Raw genomic sequence first — 27,424 nt, 5'->3', positions numbered from 1 at the left:
AAGCGTTGACTATAATCTCTAAATGTATTATGAACCTCGTGGTTAGATATGTTAAAAACATGTTATTGTGACTCAACTGATTAAATTACTAAATTACTAAAGGTAAATTATGTGACCTGATTGGGAATGTGTTGATCAAATGTTTTATCTCGATGGTTCCTCCACCATATAGTCACATTTAGTTACACATTTTGGAAGCTGTCAATCAAACATTATTTTATATAATTTCATGTTTATTTGTTAAGGAACAATACATTATACATATATAATTGCAAAACAATAATCCAATGCAATATCTTCATTGATACAAAAGGCTTCTGTTCTTTCCTACAATTTTATTTTTTTAATGATAGATAATATTTAAACCAAGGTTACAGCTACACTACATAGTGCAAGAATTATATGGGATATGTTACCCAATCTAAAATATAACTCTTGGTCTTGTGATTCTTTTTAGTTAGTTTGATTATATTCCTGCAACAGACCGAATAAACTGATCATTTGAAAGTCAATCAAAACCATATATTTTTGCAATTTGCTTTCAGCTCCAAGTATGTTGAACAAACAACTTTTTGTTTGTTTCGTGTGCTTTACAAATTCCTGTCTGTTGCACACTTTAAAACTCTGATATAAAATTGACTTCTGTCTGATAACATTTAACTCAAATAGTCCAAAACTACATCTTATTATTGTTGATGGACTCTTTTCCACACCTGCCTCTAAATTTATTCTGACTTTAAAAACATCTAGATCTATTGTACCATTTGCTAAATTTGACAACAGTGAATATAGCTCTGACATTGCAACCGTGACTAGAAGAGTAGAAGTGAGGAAATGTAGGAGTGATATGCATTTTATACAATTAAAATATGTATTTTGCAGAAACTGAAGATGCCAACTATGCCAATCATGCTTTCTTGAATTGAATTGAATTGATTTTTGGAGAATATGTTAATGTGAACATCAACATATATACTGGAAAATGTTTCAGATAGGTGGATTGATCAACATTAAACCACAGTCCAACAACTAAATAAAAATACTAACAAATTCAGACATGTCACATATCATTTATTGTCATGTATTTAATTGTAGTAACCTTAATATTTAACAAATGTTTAAGTAGAACACATCCAAAAGGCAAATTTCATTCAACAGTTTCACAGGAAAAGAAGTAATTTGACATAAAATGAGACTGATATGGATGTTTTCTTTCGAATCTTTTTTCCTGGTCAGGTCCCCTCTGAAACTGAACTGTGACTGACAAAGGCAAAATGTTAAGTTTTGAATGGTTGCAGGCTATTAAGACATGCAGCTTACTAGATCAAAGGAGAGCAATAGTGGCACTTCTTTGTATTGAAAATGTGTCTGAAAGTAAACCCATTTAATAGCCACAAACAAATATGTACACTACAGCCCATAGTCTGTGAATGTCTGGGAGAATTCATGACTCCCGTCTTCAGAGACACACTGATAAGTAGGCCGGACACAGAGTAGAGTAAGTAAGTACTGTAAGCAATGACTGTACAGCAGTGTATATGAAGCCACAACCCTACAGACCCATGAAGATGAAGCAGAGCTAAAATGAGTCTGACAAATAAAACATTAAAAAAAAAAAAAGAGTACTCTGCTGCGATCAGACAATTCACCATTGTTTTTTTGTTCTCCAGTTTTGAAAAAGAACAATCAACCATTCTTTTACGGTGCCAAGATTGGATTCTTGACAAGAGAATCTGGCCGAGCAGAGGGAGTGTTTTCTATTTTTGTGTGGACTGCAGTGCAGTCAATTCAAAAGTTCACACTGAAATTGTGTGAAATAAAACTAGAGTAGATCTGATCCTGGGAAATGAAAGTGTTCAAAGCAAAAATGTTACTCTCTTTTATCTTGGATTGTGTTTTATCACCTGCGGCCCATGTAAACCTCTAGAGGTCAGCACTGTTCATGAGTACGTAAAAGACAAAAATGCTAAAAACATACATTCCTAAAGACTTTTGGGTGGATTCTTCCTTTAAAACACCTCTAGACACAAGCTCAGCATTCGACAATATGCTCAGATGGTTTTGGAAAATACCGCAAAAGTAAGTATAGCAGTAATATTCATCAACAATTTGTATTAACACGTTTTAAGATCACATCCCCATCACCCCTCCTCCCATTTATATAAGACTATGATTTTACTTCACACGCTTCCTGTGATCAATTCCAATTTTTGCACATGAGCTGCAGCTCTTTCAAAAACTCACATCGACTGCAGCAGAGCGCATTATCACATGATCCACAGGTCCAGTACACAAAGGCTGAAGCTCTCAACGGAGCTGCCATTACCGGGTGACAATCGTCACATTCACGCAGGCTGACTGTGTGGACTCGTGATAGGAGACGAGATAATAAGAATCAATGCATCTGGTTTTAAAAACTAAAAGTCAGCCTGAATTTGTTAAATTCCAAATCGCTATGTTGGGTATCATTAGGAAATGCTGTCCAAAGTACATTGCCATTTCAGGCACTTTGCAAGTCTTTGGCTTTCAGAGCGCTTTCACAGGGAAAACCCTTAAGAGCACTACAGGCTAAAAGAGAGGCGTCATCTCATTGCTCGTCACTACATTTAGGCATGGTGTGATCAGCTCTGGGAGAAGAAGCCTTTTAACCCAAGAGCGCAGTTAGGTGTGTTAACTTTGTAACTTCATCAAAATAAAGAAAGAAAGAAAAAATGGCTTGTGGAAAGCTTCTATTGTTCACAGTTAAACATAAATAAATAAGTCAACTGAATGAGTATTAACAGTGCATGTTGGACGGAATAATAAATTCCTAAAACTGTCATAAACGCAGGGTTTCTGGCTTGTACGGGAGAGAGGCTGTAGTAAATGACTTTGTTTTCAATTCAAAGAAAATTGTCACCAATCAAAGTGGACATTGGAGTGCAAACGAGGCGCATGAGCAATAAAACGTCCTTCTGAAAACACAGCTGCTGCATTTCTCAGTAAAAACATATCCGTTCTGAGTAGCGGCATTATGGAAAAGGTGTCAAGATATCTTAAGGCGTGCTAGCCCTTTCAGGCAGGGAGTTTTTGTCGATCTTCCATTGCTTCGTGGGATTGCTGAACACAGTCGTGGTGCCTCCAGCCCTCCAACCAGAGGTGCCTTTGGCTCCTGGCGTTCCCCCTTTCTCACTGGGATGATGTCCGGACTGTCAACGCCCAGCATCCTTCTGTATTTGTCTCTTTTTCGGCTGTGTGATCCTGTCCGCTTGCCCCCTCCCTTTCTCGACCCGTGTGGTCAACGCCCGGGCCCCTTCTGTCCGGGGCCAGCCGCTGTCGGGACCCCTCCTCACTGTGTGCTCCCAGAGGGCAGCGCTCGGACCCGGTGTCGGCACATGGCGTCCTCTAGGAACCCTGCCACCTTCTCACTGTCCTCCTACACGGGACATGTTAAAGATGAGATACAACTTGCTTAAAAATGTTTAAAAAATCCCAGTAAGGACATTTAACCAATGCTGTTGTTGAAGAACAAACACATAGAAGCTTTTCTATCTACCTCATTAATGAAGGCGTAGTGAACAAGTTCACTGGCAAGGTCTTTGGAGGTGTCAGCTGAAAGATTCATGAAATATTTTGGTTACAAAAATCACAAAATGAACTTATAGTGTATGTTGTTTTTGAGGATACGTATGGGGATTCTCCCTATTTTTCTAACTGTCAACAAATCCGCTAAAAAGACCAAAACGAAAAAAGAATTGATCCAACTCACAAGTATAGTCTGAGTATCCAAAGCCTGATATACTGTAGCTTATTCCTCTGTGCCATAGAGCTCCATGTTTGTCCAACAACTACTAAAAACACACCATTGACACACGCGGTTCCCGAGTTACCACGTGGGTAATGTCGGCCTGACGGCTACAGAAAGGCTGGGGAGGTCGGACTGTAATGAGAGACAGACTGAGGCTTTTGGTGGTTTTGGTCTTTGTCATCAAATTTGTAGACAGCAAGAAAAATATAGAATAAAGCTGTCCCTCTCCTTTAAGGTACGGTTGTGGTCAACTTACTTGGAAGGATGTCACAGCTAAGTTGCCTATGAAGTTTGTCATCCATCTTCAGAAACAAAGCGAGCTGGGGAGAGATCAAAAAGTCAAATTTAAGTTAAGTTTAACCACCATAACTGACTGAACGTCTACGACAAATGTTGGTCGATACGCTTGATTGTTAAGGAGCCCAACAAAAGAGTTTATACTAAAATGTACCTGTAATACCATGTGACTCACATGAGTTTTGGTCCCTTCTTCATTTGTCTCCAAATTACAGTGCATCTGAACAACCTACGACACAACAGAGAAAGAGGGTCAGCACAGCAAAAATATCTTTAATATCTGAAATATTTAACGTCTGAAAGCCGAACCTTTCTTGACTCCGTCTCCTGGGGTTCAGGAGTCGGCGTCTTGACCGTCTCAACCTGCTCCTGAGACAAGGACAGGGCTCGGGGGACGGGGTGAGGCCGGGATGATGCGAAGTTCATCAAGGGGTAGATCCCATTCCTGAAGAGGGGACAGGACAACGTGTTGAACCTCATGCTGCAGTCACATCACTGATACAAAACCAGTCCTACACACTGTGGTTACACTCACTTGACATCCTCCAGAAACTTGTCAAGCTCCAGAGGGGACACATGAGAGTATCTACAGGACACGAGGAAACACACAGGAGAGCAGAGTGAGTGTTGTGCTCCACATGTCAGGATATTCAACACAAGCAGACAAAGATGTGAGGCGCTTGTGAGACTTTACTTGAGCTGAACTCCCTGTCTGTCGTCATGTTTAATCTCTGCCATGACAGCGTTGGGGTCAAAGGACTTGGTTTTCTCCTCCACACAATTTTCTGGGAGCAGATCTGTAGATGCAAGAGAAGTCTGGACATCAGCTGATTTGATACGAACATACAAAACCCTTAGAAATTGATCAGCTGCATGCAGGAACAAGTAAACACGGAGATGTGCATTGAAAGAGGAGACTTTCGTTTGGTGGCGCTTGGCTCGTGGGCCTTGAGAAACTCACACTGGTTGTTGATGAGGCAGTGGGCGGCGAGCAGTTTGAGGGAGTGGACCTCGAACAAGACTCGGTGGAACAGAAGGTCGTGAGCCGTGGGACGGAGCTTGGCTTCGTGACGCAAACAGGACTGGGTGAACTCCTGCAGAAGGCAACCGGTCCAACACATAACTACAAGACTGCACAAGTATGACCCAGTTTACCCGAGCAGCATCGCGCTGTGCAAAGTGTTACTGAAACGTCCACTCTAAAACTGTACAAAGAAGCAAGGTGGTATGTGGGCGAGTGTTACTAGCGTAACGTGGGACAGTTTGTCTTTGTGTTTCCATGGTTGCACTGGTGTATATTTAGGACGTGAAGTATTTTTTACACTCACTTTCATGGGAGGGTCTTCCAGAGATTGACCTGCGTTGACGACGGCTTCCTTGGACACAGCAGTATCTCCGTTGGCCTGGATCTCCAGTACTGCCATCTAGCGGTGCAAATAATCGGTTAACACAATCACACATTAACACACAGACACACACACACACACACACTGGGGGAGGGGAGGACCACACAGATCTGTTTCTCTCACCTCTAGAGCACAGATGCCGAAGGAGAAAATGTCTATGGCATAATCATCGTCGCCGGCTAGAAACAGAAAAGGAGAAGCGAAGATGAAGGTGGCGAGTCGTAGAGAATAACTTTAAAAGGAAAAGCTTCTCCAAAATAAAAATCTAGTCAGATTGAGCGTTATTGCAAACAAACGTCTCATTAAATGTCTGAATGGGATAATATCTCACTATCTATCTTTGTGTGCTAAAATTACAGTCATTACGTCACAGACTTCCCACAATTCTCTGGACAAAGAATCAACACTCTGTTCTCAACAAAACATCTGGATTGTGCGGCAATTGTGTGGGAATATGAAACCAAAGGAACTAAGTTGAGTAATTTTGCCGATATTACCAACTTCGTCGGAGTTTAAAGGCACATTAAGCAAAGTGATGAGGTGAATCATTCAGTTAAGAACGAATGAAGATAGATGTTGAGAGGAAAACCGAGCCGCAGAAAGCTACACACAAACTCCGCTCCATCACACTTACATCCATATTCCGGAGCAAAGAAATGAAGATTCCTCTGCTCGTCACGATGCTGCCGCGCTTTACTGTGGACGCTGGCATCTGGAAACACTGATGAGAGAAGACACAAATAGTATCGATACATTCGATGAAATAAGACGATGGATGTGACACAAATGAAAACACAACTATCAGGGAAATTATCTACAGCTTACCATTAACAAATAGCCGATGCCACACTGTGGAAAGAAAATGAAGCATAATTTAGTTTTTATTCTGTTTTGCAAAATTGCAGAGATGTATTCAGTAAATCCCACATTGCACGGTCTGAGGATACAACACGGGTCTCCTATGCTGGTTGTAATAACATAAAAAGCCCTGCAGGAAGCAGACCTGAGCCGATCTTGATGAGGCCGTTGTGCTGAATGAAGATGGTGTCGCACGTCAGGTTGGCGTGGATTATCGGAGGCTCACAAGAGTGCAGATAACTGCCAGTGAACAACAAAGCGTCCAGTTAATGCGATGACTGGGACAATAGAAATCTCTCATGTTAAAATCCTGGGGAAGAAAATCAGTCAGTACCTGAGGGCAGAGAGAATCTGGGTGCACCATCTCTTCCAGGCCTAAAATATAGTGCAACAGAGCAACATGAGGACAAAAAATCCCTCTCTAATTCTCGGGAATATAATGCGGAGAAGAGCTAAACATAGCAACGTTACGACTTTAACACAGCAGATGTAGAAGACAGAAGAGAGAAAAGAGAGAGGGTGAGAAGCGGGTTTCAAAGAGATATATGTCTGAGCAGACTGAGCCAGCAGGGTGTCCTGTTACATCATCTCTAATCCTGCAGGAAATATGGATCCGAATAGACTGCAGTACTGTGCGCCACCACCAGAAAACAAACTGACCTTCACGTTCATAGTCTTGTGGTTCTTCTTAGTTTTCTTCAGAAACTGCTTGAGACTGCCCGACGACATGTATTCTGTGATGAATATAACCTGTGGGCCGCATATGGAGTTGAGTTAAATAAAGTGTGCGTGTAGAGAAATAAGACCAGAGAGGATTAGAAAGATCGTACCCTCGCCTGGCTCTCCTTCATGTCCAGCCAGTACTTGTGGAACTTGACGATGTTGGGGTGTTCGACCTGCATCAGGTTCTCAAACATCTCCTTGATCGTCTCCTACAGAAGCATACATCTTCACTTTAACATCTCAGAATAGATACAGAATAAATACTGCCCGTCTTGGCTGTATGGAATAAGAACCGCAATACCTCCTGTGCTTTGAAGACCTTCTTGTCAGAGAAGAGCACCTCGTTCCACACCACCTCCACGCCCTCCTCTGTGTCCATGGCCAGAGAGGCACTCTCCACACCTGGGACATTACCTTGGCTCACCTGCAGGGGGCAGACAGGGACAAACAACAGGACTTAGCATAATGCTAACACTGCAACTGCAATATCTTGAGTACTCATTTATCGCTGTCCTTTCACAGCAACTGCCAGGCTGGCAACCAGGCATCAGCTTTTGGTTGCCGAAACTGAACATATGGTTGCAGTTTTTAGTCAGTAAAAGCACCAACGCACTGGCAGCGGTGTCTGGTTCCGGTTGTGACTTCAACGGCAATATTTAAATGTCATTAATGCAACAAAAATAAAAATCTATTCATTCTAGGGTGCCCGTTTGCTACATTTTGTTTTAAATGTATTTATTATTTTAAACGTGGTTACCACTGATTGGCAACCAAAGGCCAAGGATTGGTTGCCGATTTCTCAAAGTGGTACTAATGGCAACCTGGCCAACATCACTGTCAAGCCCTGCATTAATGAATCAACACGGAGCAACATCATCATTTGGTGACGTGTTTGTGTCCAGCTGATGGACGCTCGTTGCAGCTCTGCACGTCCAACAACTCCTGAGGGAAAAGTCTGGCCCTTCAGCTGCTGAATGTTCCACCACGTTAACCAGCTACTCTGGAACTGTGTCGACAGTCGACGTTTGGCAACGACCTATGCGAGAGTGCTGCGAGTGAACAAAAGCAGTACAAACAAAACAAAGCAGCAGACATTGCGGTGCCCTTGCTAAAGAAATAAGAAAAGCATGTCTGGAATGATTTGACGTCACCCCTGTGGTTATAATAACGGCTAAAAGCTCCACATGATCCATGAACAGCGGCAGCGCCATTAATAAAAGTTGTATTTGGGAGTCTGAGTTAAAAAAGACGGTCAGCGTAGATAGATGGAGGATTCAATTCACTGTGGGGAGGATATGTTAAATGTGGCCAGCCAGCTATAACATGATGAAGCGTAGAGAGGGGCGATGGGATGAGCAGCAGCTTGCGTAACGAGGGATGAGATGGATTAGCAGGAGACGGCGAGGGAGAAGTGAGAGGATTGCGGGATGAGGGACTTAGAGCGACGAGACACGGGCAACAAGATGGAGGATGTGGCACCGGAGATCCAAGAATTACAAAGGAGGGGGGGAAAGGAAGCGGAGTGAAGTGAAGAGGCAGTGGCTGGGTCTATAATCCGGCAGACGCAGACGGCCCCGGGGCTCCACGAGTGTTTATGCAACAGCGGCAAACTGAAGACTGCTGATCACAGGAAATTGCTGCCTCAGCTGGGCAGACCTGCTTTCATACGTCTATGCAGCAGAAGCGGTGGTGCAGAGAGTCGATCCATTACTAATAACAATGATGCAACCAACAGGAGGAGGGTTGTTAACAGAACCAAACAAGCAAGAAGACAAACAGCAAACACAGCGACCACAAAAGCCACTATAAATGTTCAGACTTTGACATTCATGAAAGGAACCACGTGTTGGGTGTGCAGCTGTAAATCTCTCTTTGCAGGCGAGACATAACATCTAATCTCACTTCTCCCACTCTACAAGAGATGATAATCTGATTACTGGTATTACGGAGCTGGAACCTTATCCTCCGGCTGGCTGGCAGCGGAGGGAATTCCTTCGTTTCAATAAGCCACCGGGAAGGAATTACGTCAGTTCCCCTCCGGCGTCAGGGCTCGGCTGTTTATTTTCTCTGGATGTTGAGAAACACTCGGTGCCCTGTCCCAACGTTTACATCCCAGAGGGTTTTTGCTTGGTCGTAGCGAGAGACTCGTAAACAGCACACCGCTTGGCTGTGATTGGCTGCAGGAAGGGAGGTGGGTTTAGGGCGCGGCGAGGGATTCAAGGGATCATGTGTTGATGTCAAAACAACTTCTATTCTGATGGTAACTCCACATCCGAGCCGGGTGAAACTGGATCGTGAAGGCTGACAAACTAACCTCTCATTACCTCACCACACATTTCTCAATGTTTTGATTTGTGAGGTAAAAATAGTGGTAGAAGGACCGCACAGGAGCAAAACAGAGACACTGCAACACGTGTGAACTTCAAATCCCACCTGTGCCTCTTCTTCAGCACAGCTCGCTCCGCCATCATGGTCAACAGCAGTATAACGCTAACATTGGGCCACAAATGAAGTACACCACGGTAGCATGAGCGCGAGTAAACACAACGTGGCTGTAAAGGCCGCCATTTCTTTTAGACACGTGTTGTAGAACAAACTGTTGAAATCTCCTCAGCTTGTGTTAACCACAGACCTTATTTCAGGCATCTAAACCAAAAAAAACATTTTCCTCGAGACGAGGGGAGACAAGGGAACCGGTTGTGAAAAAATGCTGACTCATCAGCAGATTTTAGGACTCTCCTGCAGCACCCTACAGAGTAAACTGAGCTAGGAGTGACGCAGTCTAATAAAACTGCCCGGCAATAAATGCTGCTCAGTTTCTAAGAGGGGTGTTGTTGACTGTGTGGAACAGTAGAAGGATGTAGTTTGTGCTGCTGTTGAATTGTATCATGCTGCACAGTGTTGTATGGTACTGATAGACACACCCTGCTATCTGTGCACAGCTGCATTGACTTACGGTGTACCACACTTGCACTGGCTCATCTCAAAATGAGAAGAGGTGCGCGATAAAGGGACAGAGGGAGGATCAGCAGACGGCTAAACGTCAGCAGCTCTTCCAGCGTGAATCTCCCCCCAGAGGCATCTCATATCAAAGAGTGTCTTTGTCTCAGACTGTGTGTGGGTCCAAGCTTTAGCGACAAAGCGCTTTGTCTCCCAGACGTCAGTACCTCGCCTCCTCCTGCACCTCATACCTCGACGATGAGCCGATACGCCGCACCGCATTAATATTTAAGAAGTCGATTTTGGATTACACCCAAGTAATCTGCATCGCTCTGTGCTAGATCCTCGCTCAGACTTCTTTCTGCTCTGTTGTTTGTGCTTCTTTCTCTCCCTGAGATTTCACCGGCATCAAAGAGGAGCGGCATGAAAGATTTGCACATGAAATGTTATGCAAAATGCAAAAATCTGTTCCGTCTCTGCATGTGTGAATAAGGGAATAAGATGCACCCCCAATTCAAGCACATTGTCAGATATTGCTTCTTTTTTTTTAAACAAACTGCTATTACCTGAAAAATACAGGTAATTAGATAAAGTTTTCTCATACAACATATGATATCTTACAAAAAGTTAAATCCTTATTTTTTGGGCAACACGTGTCAATTTCCTCTCGTTACATGCATCCGGTCTTTTCAAAATAAATTTCTGTCGTCACAGGAAACAACTCTGTTAAGTTGAGGAAAAGATCGTCATTTGGGTTCAAATAACACCAAAGTGCCGTTACTGAAGTACGCAAGTCACGTGACAAATAAATCAACGTTGACTTCTCGTTTCACATGGCGAACAAACAGCCGTCTTATGGAGGAAAGATCGCTGGTTGTTGACAATATCATTACTGGGCTCTGTAAGTTGGACGGAAATTGGTGACACAGACATTCCACGGGAATTTCAAAATAAAGACAAATCTTAAAGATGACAATATGTGGGACGTTGCATCGATATATCCAGATCGATCCTAGTAAGTAGATGTCTACATCTCTGAATCAACGTGGAACCTCCATTCATCTGCAGTAGAATATTACTCAGACTTCTTGCCTGCACGTCCCTTTTTCCATCCATAAACACTGATCCGTTACACAAATGTGCTAATGAGCAAACACCAAAATAAACCAGACTCTGCAGCGAGTACGGTCATCGAGAGCTCCCGCTGCTCGTCTGATGATCTCACGCTCCTTGTTCCTGTCCGGTCAGCGCCGGGGCCTTGAGCCACTGACCGCCCGCTGACCTACAGCAGCTAAACCAAACCCGCTCCACGGTCCGCCTCCACCGCTCCCTCTCTCTCTCTCTGTCTGTCGCCCCCAGGATGTCACATGTGCAGCACACAATCAGGTCAGCGTCTGGGATAATGTGTGTGTGTGTGTGTCCGCTCAGCGTGAAGAATAACGTGATGGCACCAGCCGTGACAAGTCAGGCAGGGGACAGGAAATGGGCAACAATCAACGCTCTTCATTCATTCAGTCAGATGAAAGCGTCTGCATGGGCGATTTTAAATCATAAGACAACATCGAGTTAACATGTCCGGAGCATTTCATCAGATTAAAGCCGTCCACACAAGGTCACACGGGCTCACGAGACAGATCGGCCCACCATCACGTCTCACTTGTTCATTTTCTCATGGAGCAGTTAAAGCTCCCCACGAAGAGGAATGTAGGACGGCAAGAGCAGATGGATACAAAGGGGAGACTAAACAAACAAACAAAAACAGGACACAACAGTGGAAAACACAGGGAAATTATTCAGCCTCTTTTAAATGAAGCTCTAGACTTTTACCTCCTGTTGCGCTGCTAAAAATGACCCATTTTAATAAAAAGCTTGTGATGAGATCAAATTGGTCCTGCTAACAAAAAAACTCTTCAACAAATTGGTCAGCCTTGACTTTGCTTTCTCACAAAAACTGGGACAAAATAAGCATCGTGAGGCCTTCACAGAAGATTAGAGACTGTGTGGTTTGTGCAGGTGCACTGCCAGAGCATCGTCTGCGCTTCAGTCTGTACCAGGGCTGCGAGATGACACGAGCCACGCCGTCCCCGTGACAAAGCTGCAGATTTATAGGGCCAGCGGGGGAGACGTGGCAGAACCACAGCTGCATTCAAGAAGTCAGAAGCTGCGCTCTGACTGCGAAGTGTTGAGCAGCCTCGTTACGTGAAACTTTTAGCCGGTTTAACAGCAATTCCACAGAAATCGCACGTCTGCCTGCAGGACAGAGGCGGCAGAATGTGGATGAGTGTTACATGCTGTACGCATGTAAACGCTTACTTTTGATACAGATACTAAAACAATAAGGTTTCAAAAATCCTTTGAGGATCCATTTATTTATAAAAGTTGCTCAATGTCTCTCAAAAAGGGATGAAGTTTTCTTTTGATCCATACATGAGACTATTTCCTTGAACCGCACTCAGGATGAATCATGCATTGTCATTTATTTTCCCACAATCAAAAAATACATTTTCCAACGTGATTTAGATCCCAAAATACCACAAGAGATGAATCTGACCACAGGTTTTCCATGCTCATTTTCTTCTGCTGCAGACATTTTTTGATTAATATTTGGATAACCAAGCCCTACTCAAAATATTACAAGACTTATTTTATTATTATCTGATGGATTGCATATTTGCTGTTCAGCTAAATTGCGACCTGAATGTTTTCTGAATTGCACTTCGCAAAAACAAAATTGTGAGAGGGCAAAATCAGCAGTTCTCAATATTTGAGAAGCTGAAAACTGCAAATATGAATGAATTCACTGATTGAATTGATAGATCACGTTTAATCTTCTGTTTCTTTGTTGAATAATCAACTTTCAACCAGCTCTCCTAGCGTCAGAGCATCACTCCGCCGTGAACCCCGGGCATAACTCTGTCCTTGTCAAACCCATGAACCTTCATGGAGCACAGAGAGTCAGTGAGCTGAAAAGCCCCCCCCCCCCCCCCCCCCCCCGCCCTCAACCAATGAAAACGTGTTTCCAGTGGAAAGAAACAGCACAAGGTCGGCGTTTATCTGAGTAACTACTGTGTGTTTACTCATTTTCCTGCTCAACCTCTTAAGACAAATAAGATAAGAGCTGACATTTGAAACATTTACGGGGTAAAAGGAGCACAGAGAGATTAATTTACGACAAAACATACATTCAATAGCATAGACAAGCATTGATGTTGTTTCATGAATGAAGATCTGTGAATCCTGCTAAATACGAGTTGTAAGTTTTGTCTGATGAACATATGAAGCATCATGGGTGGACAGAGAGAAATAACACTCCTTATATCACACATCAGCACCCACGTGACGTAATCCACTATCAGGCTCTGTTGAAACAACCGTATTCTCTGTTCTGTTATTGCAGCTGTATGTGAGAGCGCAAATGTCAGAATCGTTCATACTGGACATTAAATGGACTCGACCACGCCAGCTCCACAGTACAAATCCTGTCCCATTGAGTCCATGTGTGAACAGAGCCGGTCATTGACTTCACAGCGAGTGGGCGTGTTGGTGTCGTTGACATGCGTCCGGCGCAAAACTGTAAAAATTCTACGGCTGAAATTACAAATCGGCTACGTGACCGCTGCGTTTTTGCGGCTCGTCCTGCGTCAACCTGGGCACCACCCCTCGTTTGAACCGTAACGGAGCATCCCCGGGAGGTGAGAACGCGTCCGACACGGACCATCTCCTGTCCAGTGCTTCATGTGTGGGAAACGTCCAGAGAATCTGGACATTGTCCGGACCTCGCATGAGAAAACGTCTCTTCACATGCAGGAAAACGCCTTCAACAACCTTACATAACCTTACATCTATTGCAATGAATCAGACACTTGTGAAAGTGCTGAGTCATAATTGTAGAAAATTGGTGTGAATCCCCAACGGCTCTTCTCTCCGAGACTGATTTATTGCTGCTTACTATACTCACAATTCATGTCACGTCAACACAGTGGGAAATTAAGCCTTCTCAGCGAACAACACAAACATCCCACTGATAGAACGTTCTCCTTTCCAGCGTCCGTCTTGAACAGGAAGACGCTCCTTGAACGCTGGCCCAGTCCCAGTGTCCGGTCTCGCAGACTCACAGACCCTGACTCAAGTCCGGGATGGCTCCGTGGTTCTTCCCACGGTGAGAAAAGCAACTCATCTTCTTCTCAGACTTATTCGGCCTCATGCGACTGCTCTCCGGCCGTCTGTGGTCAGCGGTGGAATGTAACGAAGCGCGTTTGCTCAAGCAGTGCACTAAAGAGTACACTTCACAGGCAAATACTGCACTTCTTCTTACTCCATTTAATTTGAGACAGAAACACTGATACTGAACACATTCAATTTGAGCCTCACACTCTCCTGGCCACAGAAACGTCGGCCATTTCATAGCTCATTGATTATTTGGAGCCCGGGCAACTTCTTGCACTCAATGATGTCAACTAAAGTTTGTGAGCCCCCGTTCTGACTACAATCACTTAGTTTCACCAACAAAACTCACTCACACATGCAGCGTTTTGCCACCAAACAAAGACTTCCAAAGAGTAGAGAAGGTTTACAAAACAAGAATGGAGTTTTGCAACAGGTCCCCCGCCCCCCGCCCAGACCGCCCAGACCTTCCAGACCTTCCAGTTCTTGGAATAGAAGCAGCGGTTTTCAACAAGGCTGCTAAAGAGACGCGTGTGTTTGCTTCGCCTCTGAAACTGGAGGAGCTTAACAGGGTCTGGCGGAGTCAGCGCGAGTCTTTAAGTTCTCCATAAAGCGGGTTAATTCCTGCCCACCGGATTACCCAACTCCTGCTTGTAAATCCCCACGCGCAGCTTGCTTCATGGCCACTACAAACCCCAGCGGAAGAGCAATATGTTATGTGAGCTCCAACCCCCCCCCCCCCCTTCTCTTCTGCGTCTCCAGCAGAGGTTACTGCAGTACAGCTTTCCAGCAAGCAAAAAAAGGGGGTGACTCAGGGTAAAAGCTCAAAAGGCTTGCCAAAGAGGCTTATTGAGTGTTTGCCACAGTGGCCGGCCAGCAAGCCGCTAAAAGCGCAGTGGCGGCGTGCTCGTGCACGTTGGGACTAACATTAGCGCGTACCACTCCTATTACTGGAGGGCAGGAGCAAGAAAACAACATTGCCGAGCAGAAGGAACCACTTTAGAGGGGTGTGAGTCGAAGCTGCTCCCTCGCAGCTATTGTTACGGGCCTCAATTAGTCAAACGGCTGCCACGCCCGTTAAAGAAGCCTCATGTGGAGAACAGGTAAAGTAGATATGAATACGATGAGGGGGCAGGAAGAGTTGTGTTTGTCATGCGGCGTTTGTCTTCCAGGGGAGATTAGGCGTAAGAGTTGGAGTCAACCTGAGATGGCTCTTCAGCACGTGTTCAAACAAAAGCCTGTTGGCAGATGGAGACAGCAAGCTGCTTTTTTTTTTGTGTGCCTGTTGTTGTTATGTAACCTGACAGACAAAGCTCAATAGGAGTGTCTGTGAAGGCACCACGTGGGGGATGGTGTCTGTTTATCTGACCCTCAGCTACCTGTCCACAGTTTCCACACAAGACACCAAGCGCTGCAGAGTGTGTCGTCATCACCAGGGCCGACAGACAGGCGGGTAAAAGCCTACGAGTTCAGTTTGAGGACCAGGTCCATGAGTTTGAAGGTTTACTCGGAGCCCTTTATGATATATTCGATTTTACAGCTCACGGCCGCAATCGTATTATCTTTTCCTCGTGACGATGATGAGGTTAAGTGGAAATTCAAAAGGACAGGACCTCTGTGTCCTCCATGGCAGCTGCCGCCCTGATCATCCCCGTGCGGCGCAGCGTGGGGGGGGCTTTCATTCACCGGCGCCATATTTAATTCATCAGCCATCTCACTGATTGATGGCTGCAGGGACGCACTTCTAATTCAACTCCTGCGCGAGAGCGAACCTGCGTTACTTTTTCAGCCGGGCCGGAGCTGCACGAACAACACGGACGCATTCAAATCCTGAATGCAAATTAGGATGGCGGAGACAACAGCAGATTTACGAGTGAGCGGAGGTCTGATTTCAGCTTGTGAGACACGACGTGTTATTTGAGCTCGGGGGGAGAAGAGCTGCAGGTAAACGGCACTGGAATTGATGATTTTGTTCATATATTTTCATTTTATGCTGGAATCAGATTACCACCCGAGCTGTGAGCGCAGACTTTTCTTTTCAAGTGTTGAAACACGTGAAGAAGTTATTGCATTTTTCCTTTAGTCTTCTTCTTATTGCTTTAGGGACTGTAGGAAAATCATGAGGGGGGGGGGGGGGGGGGGGGACGGTTCAGAAAACACGAGGGTTAGAGTACAACATTTGTACCTTTTAGTTATTAACGGAATGATGAATTGCAGCAATTCAAAAGTGTTATATTACTTGGCGATACTGTGAGACGAGTGGTAAAATAACTCATAATAAATAACTAATGGGGCTTTAGCCCATCTTACTGTACGAAAACAAAGAAGGAGACGATGAGTTACGAATAAAAGACCAAAGACCAAAAATAAATGCCATAAATAATACGTTTCCTACATATTTAAACATGAATGTGTGCAATGTTTCTCCTCAGGGTCCAACTCTTGCTACGTCCCTTTTTAAACGTGCATATTTATGCACACACACACACACACACACACACACACACAGATATCCATATTTGGCTTCAAAGGTAAAGATAGGAGCCGTCTGTGTTGAAGCGCAGAGGAACGAATCAACACTTTGAAACATGCGCACACAGAATTCTCATATCAGCTGGTCAACAAAGAGAGGGAAGCCCCCTTTGAAGCCGTGTGTGTGTGTATGAAACATCCCTCCTTCATTGCTAGGTACAACACAAGCCTTTACAGTGTTATTAGAGGCTTTACGCACCCTCTCCTCACCCGCCTGCAGCGGTGCGATCACTCACATGTTTTTTTTATGGTTTGATATCCATGGAACGTCGGGGCAGATGCGAGGTGGTGGAGGACCTTGGCCTTTGCGTTAAAGCCGGGCGGGGGGTGAAACAAAAACAAAAGCAACCTGGCCATAACTGCACCTTTAAAGTCTCGTTGCTCTGTGCAGTGTGAGCGTCATTAAAGGCGTCGCGTCACAATGCAAGGCAGGAACTAGACTGAGTGTGTGTGCATCAGAATCACAAGACAAAGCTCTGCATGTGTACAGGGAAACTCCCTCGGTTGCGTTTCCACTGGGATACGTCAGAGGTTCGTACGTATTTTTATGTACGTTTTTAAAAGGCCGCATTCCGCAGAACAGACTGCTGCCTCACTTCCTTCTGAGATTTCCCTCCAAAATAAGGTTCCTGGTGCAAATGCAGTTTTCACACGTGCAGCCAAAGAGGAACTTTGCCTAAAATAAACTGTAAAAATCAAATAGAAAGTAAACTAGACTATAAATCTGAGCAGAAAATTGATGCCAGCTTTTGGTACTTGGTAGTTGTTGATATTCGGCTCATATCCCAGAATGCCTTTCCATCACGGGTGCTCTTCACCTCTGCTGTGGTTTAGCTGCTGCTTCATGGACTGCCGAGGCTACCGTCTGTTCACCTTTTCTACATTGGATTTCTGTCTTTTTATGTCATGATGCGTACAAGCTCTTCTCAGTGAAGTCAGCCCTCCAGTGGCCCTGAACAGGATAAGCGGCTACGGATAATGGATGGATGGAGTATGCAAATGGTATTAAGGTAGTGTATGTTGAAGTACATGGATTTATTGCTTTGTATCAAATTGGGTGTTGAGAATCATGGAATTTCACTGATGTTGGTATCGACTAGGGCTGGACAACATATCAATATTATATCGATTTTGTGGTATGCGAATAGATATCTTAGATTTTGGCTGTCGTAATACGGCAGAAGTGTTCTCTTTTCCTGGTTTTAAAGGCTGCATTACAGTAAAGTGATGTAATTCTCTGAACTAAGCAGCCCGTTCTAGCTGTTCTACTATTTTACTTTACCCACTTAGTCTATGTCTATATTACTGGTCAAAAATGTTGCCCTAGTATCAACTAATACATTCCTGGTGTGGTGTCTCTTTGTCACACGGTTTACATTTGTCGAGTTACCCAAAGAAAGGACAGGAAACTGAATATTAAGAATATTAAGTACAGCATCTGAGTTCACCACAGTCCATTTGAAGAAGAAATACGGATTATGAAGTTTGAATTATGCAAAGCTGAATGGTGCTGTTACAACTTCTGTTGCTGTGTGATAACTGCCATAATCCTCATGAAATTCAGGGATACAAGAAATATGAAAGCTGAGGTTTGCCAACATTTAAACACAGCCATGTGAAAGACGACTCTAGGAAACAGCAGTCTTTGAATGATCTTGCCACGTGTGTAGAGCATGCTTGAGTACGTGCGAGGCATGTCTCAGAGGCATTAAAGTCCTGCGATGTGAACCACGATGACGGCGCCGCGAAAGCCTGCAGACACGCCTGCCATTCCTGGAGGATTCCTTTTCATGCAGGCGTTCCTGTCCGACCGGCACAAAATCCGGGTAGCTCCATTTCACACAGCTGGAGTGGAAACCGCTGACAGATACCGCTCTGTATATCCCATCAGACTTGATGACCCCACCAGAGGCTTTCGCCGGCCCAACCTGCTCACATTTCACAACCTAGGTGACAGGATCCCTCAGGATCGCACCATCCGACGACTTCCTCGGTTTCGAATCGTAACCTGAAAGCGCTAAAAGGCCCAAAAGGGTCAGATATGAATGCTTGATGCGAGGTCTGTTCATGGTGGGGCCTAAAACGTTGTTTACTGTAATGCATTGACAGAAACAGCAGCTCTGAACACTCCTGCCATACTTTAAAACTACCGTTTGTGACTTCTTATTTGGTGTATTTGTAGTTCTTAACTGTCCAAACATGGGTCAGATAATAGACTTTGATGTCTTTAACAAGATTAGTGCCTTGCTTGCAGAGTAGCTGCGGTTAAAGTGCGAACAAGTCGCCCAGCTGCACCAACAAATGATGCACAAACAGCTTAGATCCATTATTTACCTCCAGCTACTTTGTGTGAGCAAAACAGGAAACCGAGTCCCCAGTTTACCCCGTCCGGAGGAGTTAAACAGCCACGATGTAGCGTGCATTGTCGTGGACACAAGCAGACACTTTCCCACTCAGTCTTTTTGGTTCCGCTGCGTGGTTGTCGGCTGCATGTCTGCCTGGCATACCGTCAGCGGTTTTCAGTGAAGTGTATCGCAAGCCTGGCGGGCCGCCGTGTGTGTGAGACGGTGAGTATGAAGGTAGCAGTAATGTTTCAGCTGTGATTGTGAAAGCAGCAGCGCAGTGTGCGCACTGTTTATGTGCTGATTCATGAAATGCTTTTCTCATTTTAGTGATACGCCGCTCGTCTGAATTTAGTTCAGCTTTTTTGTTGTTGTTGTTGTTTAACTGATGTTATTAAGCAGCGTTATTGTTAACGGGTAAAAGGTTAATTATTAACATCCCTAATCTTCAGTTTGTTGACACTTTTGCTATTTATACTATTGGGCAAAGTTGGGGGAGAGAAATTCCTCATCTTTCCTACAAACACCTACAACTGGGAGGTTTGACGTAAGTAGTTTTCCTGTTTGTTTTTATGGTCCATACAATATGACGCAGATGTCGTGTAAGGGAACGAGGGAACAAATTACGTTTTTTCAACGGCGCAAATGATTAAATTGAAGGAATGTAAGTTTGTGATGCACATGACTTTGAGGCCTTAAACAAATGATCTGCGGGAACAACTGTTTTTCTCAACTCTGTGCAGTGCAGATAAGAACTACAGTGTTCTTATGTAACTTGCTAATACAAGACTCTTTGTGGAGACGTTTTCCCTCCTCTCCTGTCAACCTGCAATAAAGTTTCGATGCCAGCTGCAGCTACCAGACGTACTCTCAAATGAACTCCTGGAATGCACTCAATATTACAAGCTGATGAGAACAGCGTATCCGAGGGTGGACATTTCCTTCAAGATGGAGGTTAGCAATAGCATCCTTGTCTAGATGCTGAGCAATGAGTAACAACTGATAATGGCGCTAGATGAGTCAGGGGATCACCAAAGTTATTACAATCCATCCTGTGGGGAACATTACAGTGTAGATACAATCCATCTAATAGCTGTTGAGACATTTCACTCAAACCCACAAATATCAATCTCACGGTGGCGCTAGTGGTAAAGACAGTGGAGGATTCATCTTCTGGGAACCATGAATGTCTATACAAACGTATGTGCCTATCTATCAAGTAGTTATTCAGATATTTGGCAGAAGAAGTGAGAGCTTTGAACTGTCAATGGTGCTACAGAAAAGGTCAGACCAAAGTCATTAACATTCATCCTCTGGGCACCATGAATATCTACACCATGGCAATCCATTCAATAGTTATTGGGATATTTTACTAAAAGCTCACCCTCATGGTGGCACTAAATGAAAGGTCCAGGGAACACCTAAAGTCCATAGGACTCATTCTCTGGTGACCACGAATGTCTGTACAAAGTTTCATGTCAATCCATCAAATAGTCGCTGAGATATTTCAGGCTGGGCCAAAGTGTCAGTGTGGGCAACAACAACCACAAACACCAACGGACATCTGCACGAATCAGTACTTTGTATTCTAGGAATGAATGGGTGTGAATGTTTTTCCTAGAAAAGGAGAGCGGCTAGCAGAGGCAACGCGTTAACAGGTGGATCAAAGCAGACTGTGACCTGCTCCGTTTCACCTCCAGGAAAATCTGAGTGGATGTCATTCCTCGTAGGGCAGCTGTCAAACTGTCACGGCGGCAAACATGCTTGCACTGCCAGATCACGATGGAGTGTAAGTCACGAGGAGGATGCACCTCGGGGCAGGCAGCGCCTACTGCAAGACACAACTTGACACAGGCCTATGGAGGGGTTGTTTGTGCCGTTTAATGGCTCGTCTTTCCGGCCTCAGACATGGAAAACATCCAAAAGCTACAATTATACTTGTCTGGAAATGAAAAAATTGGGATTTTATGCTTTTTTGTCTGTTTTATGTCCTTGCAAGCTGAATATATTTTGGTTTTGACGTGTTAGTCGGACACAACATCAACATGAAGACATCATTTAGGGCTTTGGTGTTGCAGCATTACAACCCACATAACACACTAGCAACGTACCGTATCTGATTTTGTGATTACTTTGTGACGTTACACTGCTGTGGTTGTTTCTAATTGTGCTCCTTACATTCAGTCTATGGGCTCTATTTTCATACTGTGGAAAGGACGCAGCCCTTCACAGAACACGCCGGTCTGTGTGTTTTAAGTGCAAAACACACCCGTTCTATCCAAGTGTGCCAGTAAGCCAAACAAAACCAGTTAAATGGAATTCAGCATCATTATGTTTGCTGCTAAATGTCTTCTGAGAAACAGAACAACTGCAGTACGAGGTGGTTTTCATATTGCTTACACCTGGCTGTATGTACGACAGTATGCCTCATTGCCTCGAGTTTCTCGATCCTGACGCATGCGTGCGAGCGCGAACACATGCACGTGATTTTGCTTAACACGCAAGTGCAGAAAGCAGCACCTGCCCACCAAATTCAACCCTCACATATTCATCTGCGCTCGCGAATTAACGCCCTGGCAAAGGAATGAAGTCTGGCCCTCGACCCAGGCCGCCTCATTTTCATCACTCTGTAAAGCAGACGGGAGGCAGGTCCTTCAGGAGGTCCATCGGGCCGCAGCATGGAGCTAAAATCACAGGGGGGGGGGGGGATATCCGGCGGACGTACCTCACACTGTGCTGTTATGACAGACAATCAGGCTTTAGAGAAGGGAACAGGAACTACCGGTATAAATGGAGACGGTTAGTTAGCTGTGAGCTACAAGTTGAGCCTCGTTTTTTTTATTGCCGGTTCACGTTTTAAAAGGTTAATTATCGGCATGCCTAATGCGTATCATGTCGTTGTCTTCAGATTTGACTGAGCTGTAACTCTGAGAAGGAGCACGAACTTTGACGCTGGATCTGGCGCTAAAGGTTTATTAGTGCCGTGTCAGCAATTCACCAGCTCAACCGTTGGCTACTAATCAAGCAGACTCGATCAGCGGGCGACACTATAACTACCTTCTCCATTGCTTTTAGAACAGCAGCAATGCACTTTTACCTTTCGCTACGTACAGTACCTTTGTCACAGTTTGAAAACCTCCACTTTAGAGCATCCCATGGCTGATCTTCACGGGAATATAAGCAGGAATGTATTACTTTTTTTCTGAAAAGATCAAACTGCAGCTTTTGCCAGATGCATGTCTCAATAGCAATATTGTGAGTCACTGCGTTGTCTTTTTTTTTTAAGTTTTAGCGTGAATGTCCACATTGTGGGAAAGCACAGATAACTCAATCAGAGGAGACGTGACATCAGTCAGGTCAACAAGTATCCACCCATTTTAATTTATTACTTCCTGGAATAGAGAACTAGCTGTTAAACCACCAACAGTTTAATTAACTTCTTGTTGCATCTTGTGTTGTAAATGTTTTCTCTCTTTTCCCGCAAACATCTGAGCCAGGGAAAGATTTTGTATGATAACCCACAATGCACAACAACAACACTTCCTTTACAGTTGTTGTGCTTTAGCTGACACCACCAACAGCGTTCAGTCCCTCAGAAAAATCAATACTCAGTGTGTTGAGGGATAAACCGACTTTGAAGGCAACACATTCATCCACTTAAACCATTCCCACCTGAGAAAACAGGCCCATGTGACTGTAGCCTGTGTTTATTGTATTATCTGAGCTGCATAACAGATATGGCAGCGTGTCTCCTGAACTTTCCCCCACTGACTTATTTACCGAGAATTCACAGGGCACCAAAACACGAGGAGTATTTCATATAACTGTACCGCACACAACACGAGGGCGACTTCCGCGGCTCCAGCAGGTACGGTTTCAACCCGCTGGAGCTGCTTTAATAATGTGTTGGCAACAGTTACTGGCTCAGCTCGGCCCCACGGGGATAACGTCACACAAGTTCATTTTGTTATTCTTCAAGCATGAAGCAAATGTTTCCGGTCTTATTTTGCAGCAGTATAAAAAAACAATAACATAAACAAATCATGAGCTCAATCATTTCTTTACAAAACTACCACTTCTAAAAACAGCACAGCTCTTCCATTTTTCAGACATACAATACTTTTTCATAGTCTATTGTATATTATTCCATATTCATGTTTCTTGATTTTTTCAATACTCACCTATATTATTTAGTATGTGAAAACAACCTACTTGGTAAGAGATCTAATTCTGAATTTGTCAATCAAAAGGGCTGAACGTGGTTCCAGCTTCTCAAATATGAGGATTTGCTGCTTTTGTCTGCTTTTAGTCAGTGTAAACTGAATATCTTTTTGGTTTTTGGGATCGTTGGTAGAACAAAATGAGTGAATGTAAGACAACCCCTTGGTATTTAGTCTTATGATGGTCATTTTTGACTATTTCCTGAACTTTTATAGGCAAACAATCACCCAAACGGAGATAAAAATTGACAGATTATTTGTAATTAGTTGGAGCTCAACAGGATTACGCTTCCCACTAGAGCTCGGCGACATGGCCAAAATATTCTATCCCGATAAATGTTTTCTGATAATCCCATGAATAAATACTCTTGTATTTATTCAAACCACATGTTTGTTTTTATAATCCTGTGGGGATTAAATATAGAACAAAAGAAAAGCACTGATTATTTTCTCATCTCGTTAAGAACTTCAGTGCAGAATGATAATTTAGAAATTTGAGTTTGTATCTGCTTCTTAATATGAATACAAATAATCAAAATTGGCTGTTAAAGTTCCTGTATAATGACTTTTGTCTGTAACGTAAACCAGTGGGACAGAGTTCATCCCATTGAACATGAATTTGGTTATTTTATGGAACTGTACACATCAGAAACCTACAGATATTCGGATATGGATCTTCACTGGAGCAACATCAACCAGCCCTACGTGTGGGATGTTCTCAGTGCGGGTTGAATGGACATATGACAGATAGATAAGCAATGGGTGGGGAAGTCTGTGTGTGTGTGTGTGTGTGTGTGTGTTTGAGTGCTCAATGGCACAGAAAGAGCAGAGAGGTCAGGTGATGGCGGCGCTCAGAGGACGCCGTGTGCGTTCGAGAGATAACCTTCAACTTAAAACTCCCTCTGCCTTATTATCTGGAGCCGGTCGTGGAGCCGACGCCTACTTCACAAAAAAAGACATTTGGACGTCTGTTTCTTCCCTCTGATAATAACTGGACTGTTTGATGCCTCATCGTCGTCACACGGAGCATGTGGACGCGTTTCACTGAAACTCTGCTGCATTAAACAAACATGGGATTGTTCATGGCTGAGGAAGCTGAGGGGTTATTTTCCTTACTGCTGCTGATGTATTGTCTGGAGTAGTGCTGAGTCATGAATAACGCTGTAGATCTGGGACAACCATTTGACCCGTAGTCATTTCTGCCACAAGCACACAGTAGCCTTCAGCTGCTCATCCTGCAAATCAGCCCCTTCACACGTGAACTGAACCTGCTAAGAATGTTTTTAAGAAAAGAGCTGCAACAAAAAAAAAACGTCTTTTTTTTAAAGTTTCATTCTCAGGATGGAGCGTTTATTGTACGTCTTTGTAAATCTGGACTGTGAATCCATCAGAGGCTCATTTCTTTGCTACATGAATCAAATAAGAGCTGAATCACTGAGTAGATCGATCAGTTAGTGGATTGAAACTGATGCACCTATTTTGACTCGTCGTTTTGTGTGTTAAATGTATTAATTTATATTAAATTAAACAAATGCGATATCTTCAAATTGCCTGTTTTCTCCAGCCAACAATCCAAAACCTTGATTAGACAAGCAACAACAACAAAAAGTCATATTTAAGAAGCTGATACCAACAAACGTTTGACAGTTTGTCTATTTTAAGCCCTTTAAATGAAGTATATTTTGCATGATGCAAAACGTCTCCTGCTTCCTCTAATACCTGCATCATGCTGTTTATGATCCACCATGTCAGGTAATAAAAGGAGGGAGTGCCACTTGTTTTACACGCCCACAGTGTGTTTGTGTGATTTACAAACCCGAATTAAGGGTCAGAGGGTATCATAAACTCCTGGTTCAATGTCGACATCCTAACAAGAAATCCTGCAGATCAAGAAGTGAGAACCAACAGTGGTGGTGGGGTGAAATGAGCAAACTATCCCTGTCACAGTGAAATAGACTGTATTATGTGGGCTGAGCAGCTCACCGGATATCTGTCACTGTGTTAAAGATGTATGGTGCAAAACACCACGGGACAACAAAACCTCGACCTGACTCAAGAGTTGCATAACAGAGGATGTCCAGCGTGATCAGTGAGGGCAACCGTATTAGTTCCTGAGCAACGAGCAATTTGCATTTAAAGGAAGCACACACATGTACATACACACACAGACAAATCAGAACCAACCTGTTCTTTCCGTTTCTGCCAGCGGCCGCACGGGCTCTCCTCCAAGATCTCGCTCTCATCCTCGCTCTCCTCCTCCTTCCCCTCCGATCCTGATTTCCTCTCCGGGACGGACATCGTCATTTTTTAACCACCGTGTATTTCCAGATTAACCAGAACAACCCTCCCAAAAAAAGACCTCCTCTGTGCGTAATGGAGCCAGACGCGGCGGTAGCGCAGAGACGGTCCGCCGCTTGTATGCGCAGTGAAGAACCCCCCACACACACACACACACACCTCCTCCTCCTCCTCCACGACAACAGCAGCCGCTCTTCAGCCTTTGCGCTCAAAACATGTTGCAGAGAAAAACTGATACTGCTTTGAAACACAGCAACCCCTCCTTCAGATAACAACTAGGCTACACATTGCAAGGTCGCTGGACTCCACTGAACATGGAGGAGAAATGAATCCCAGACTTCATGCATGCAGAATAGGTTGCGAAATGAGGGGGGGGGGGTGTTCAGATTGTCTGTCTGTTCCCACTGAAGCAACGCGGGAGTGGAAGCTCGGTCGGCGGCGAAGCGAAATGATCCCCGGATGAGTCCACTGCGGTCATCGCTCGCCTCAGATAAATCGGCTGTTATTTTGTTTTTTGTCTTGAATTGTTCGACCGTGTTCCACGCGCGTCACTCAAGTGTTAGTCGGATCCCGCAGCCGCGAGCTGCCGCCACACGAGCACGGTGGTGCGCAGAGAGAGAGAGAGAGAGAGAGAGATGGAGCGCAATACCGTAAAGTCTCCCGTACGTGCGCACAGTGTATTTTCAGACGGGTCTTCGGTCTGATTGAAGCCGCGACGTCGAACGGGAACGCCCACGTAAAAACCGTTGGTTTACGTAAAACGGGAACGCCCATGTAAGCAGAGCCGTGTAAGGCACGTCATCTCCGCTCACTCCAATGGACCTTTTTGTTGTTGTTTTACAGCAATGGCGGCTCATGGAGCCAACTCAATCTGAAGCAAGAACATTTTTTTGAATGGAGGGCAGACTGGGGCACAGTTTCAAAGGAAGATATATGCAATTTATAGTTTATTGTTTGTTAAATATATAATATATATATTTATATGTAGTTCTTACAGTAACACACCCTTGCACATAGTTTCTCTATTAATATACTCCTGAAATATTAATAATATACTTGTTTTAACGTACTGATATTTGTTTGTTTGTTCACCATATTTTATTGTAAATATCTTTAAATTATGTCTCATACTATTGAGACGTGTTTATTGTTATGTACCATTCACCGTTCAGCCAAATTCCTTGTGTAACACTTGGCAATAAACTGTTCTGATTCAACTTTATTTCACATTATATTTCTTGTCTTGGCATGTGCAGGTCCCATGTTGGTTTGAATTTATCTCCATCGTTTTGGTTTTCTTCTTTTCTGTTTTGTGAATATTTGGACTTATGTAGTTTATTTATGACAGCATAAACACATACCAACTAAATCTGGTTGCAGACCCAGAGCTTAGCAATGGTCCCCCCAAACCAGAACAGGACAGAAGGCTGTGTAATATGTTAATGCAAAGAGAAAGGGCCTTTGTTCCTTAATAAGGAGGCCCTGTGTTCTAAGAGGCTTTCATTAACACTCAGCAAACGTACATGGCACAAATAGAAAAAGCATTGCCCTACATACATTTAAACAATGTAGCCTACAAATAAATAATAAAGCCGAATATATGTCTAGAAAAACAGAAAAATAGAAGGATTGCCTGCGACCCTCAGCTGCTCCCAAAGGCCCAAATTCACTGCATCATCACCATTTTATTAATTTAAAAGAAGGTTATGTAATATCAGACCAGGTCGGCTGTGCAGCTTAGTCTTGTAGCGGGGTCACATAGTCTTAAGACTTTAAGTATTTTATATCCATAAATAAAGTTGTGTTTAATCAAATTGCCACAAACTACTTCAAACGTGGAAGACTTGGGGCCACGGC

General features: G+C 44.0%; 1 protein-coding gene across 2 annotated transcripts; it reads right to left on the bottom strand.

The window, feature by feature from the left end:
• Positions 1-871: 871 nt before the first annotated feature.
• Positions 872-26,172, bottom strand: LOC306793853 (nuclear receptor-binding protein 2-like). Of its 2 annotated transcripts, none has more exons than XM_079291645.1 (18): positions 25,454-26,172; positions 7,373-7,495; positions 7,179-7,280; positions 7,009-7,098; positions 6,683-6,723; positions 6,494-6,588; positions 6,316-6,339; positions 6,125-6,211; positions 5,614-5,669; positions 5,413-5,508; positions 5,046-5,178; positions 4,779-4,881; positions 4,620-4,670; positions 4,394-4,529; positions 4,239-4,313; positions 4,044-4,107; positions 3,536-3,591; positions 872-3,415 (listed from the first exon to the last, which is right to left on the bottom strand). In XM_079291645.1, exons 1-18 carry the CDS (start codon positions 25,571-25,573, stop codon positions 3,329-3,331), a joined length of 1,539 nt encoding a protein of 512 aa, XP_079147771.1. In that variant the 5' UTR covers positions 25,574-26,172; the 3' UTR covers positions 872-3,328. The 2 variants fall into 2 exon arrangements, with proteins under 2 accessions (XP_079147771.1, XP_079147772.1); XM_079291646.1 differs by having other exon boundaries at positions 873-3,415; positions 4,260-4,313.
• Positions 26,173-27,424: the final 1,252 nt, after the last annotated feature.

Source organism: Melanostigma gelatinosum, assembly GCF_949748355.1.
Source record: "Melanostigma gelatinosum genome assembly, chromosome: 20".
Classification (NCBI taxonomy): domain Eukaryota; kingdom Metazoa; phylum Chordata; class Actinopteri; order Perciformes; family Zoarcidae; genus Melanostigma; species Melanostigma gelatinosum.
The sequence above is the reverse complement of the archived record's forward strand: the minus strand, read 5'-3'. Positions and strand labels throughout refer to the sequence as shown.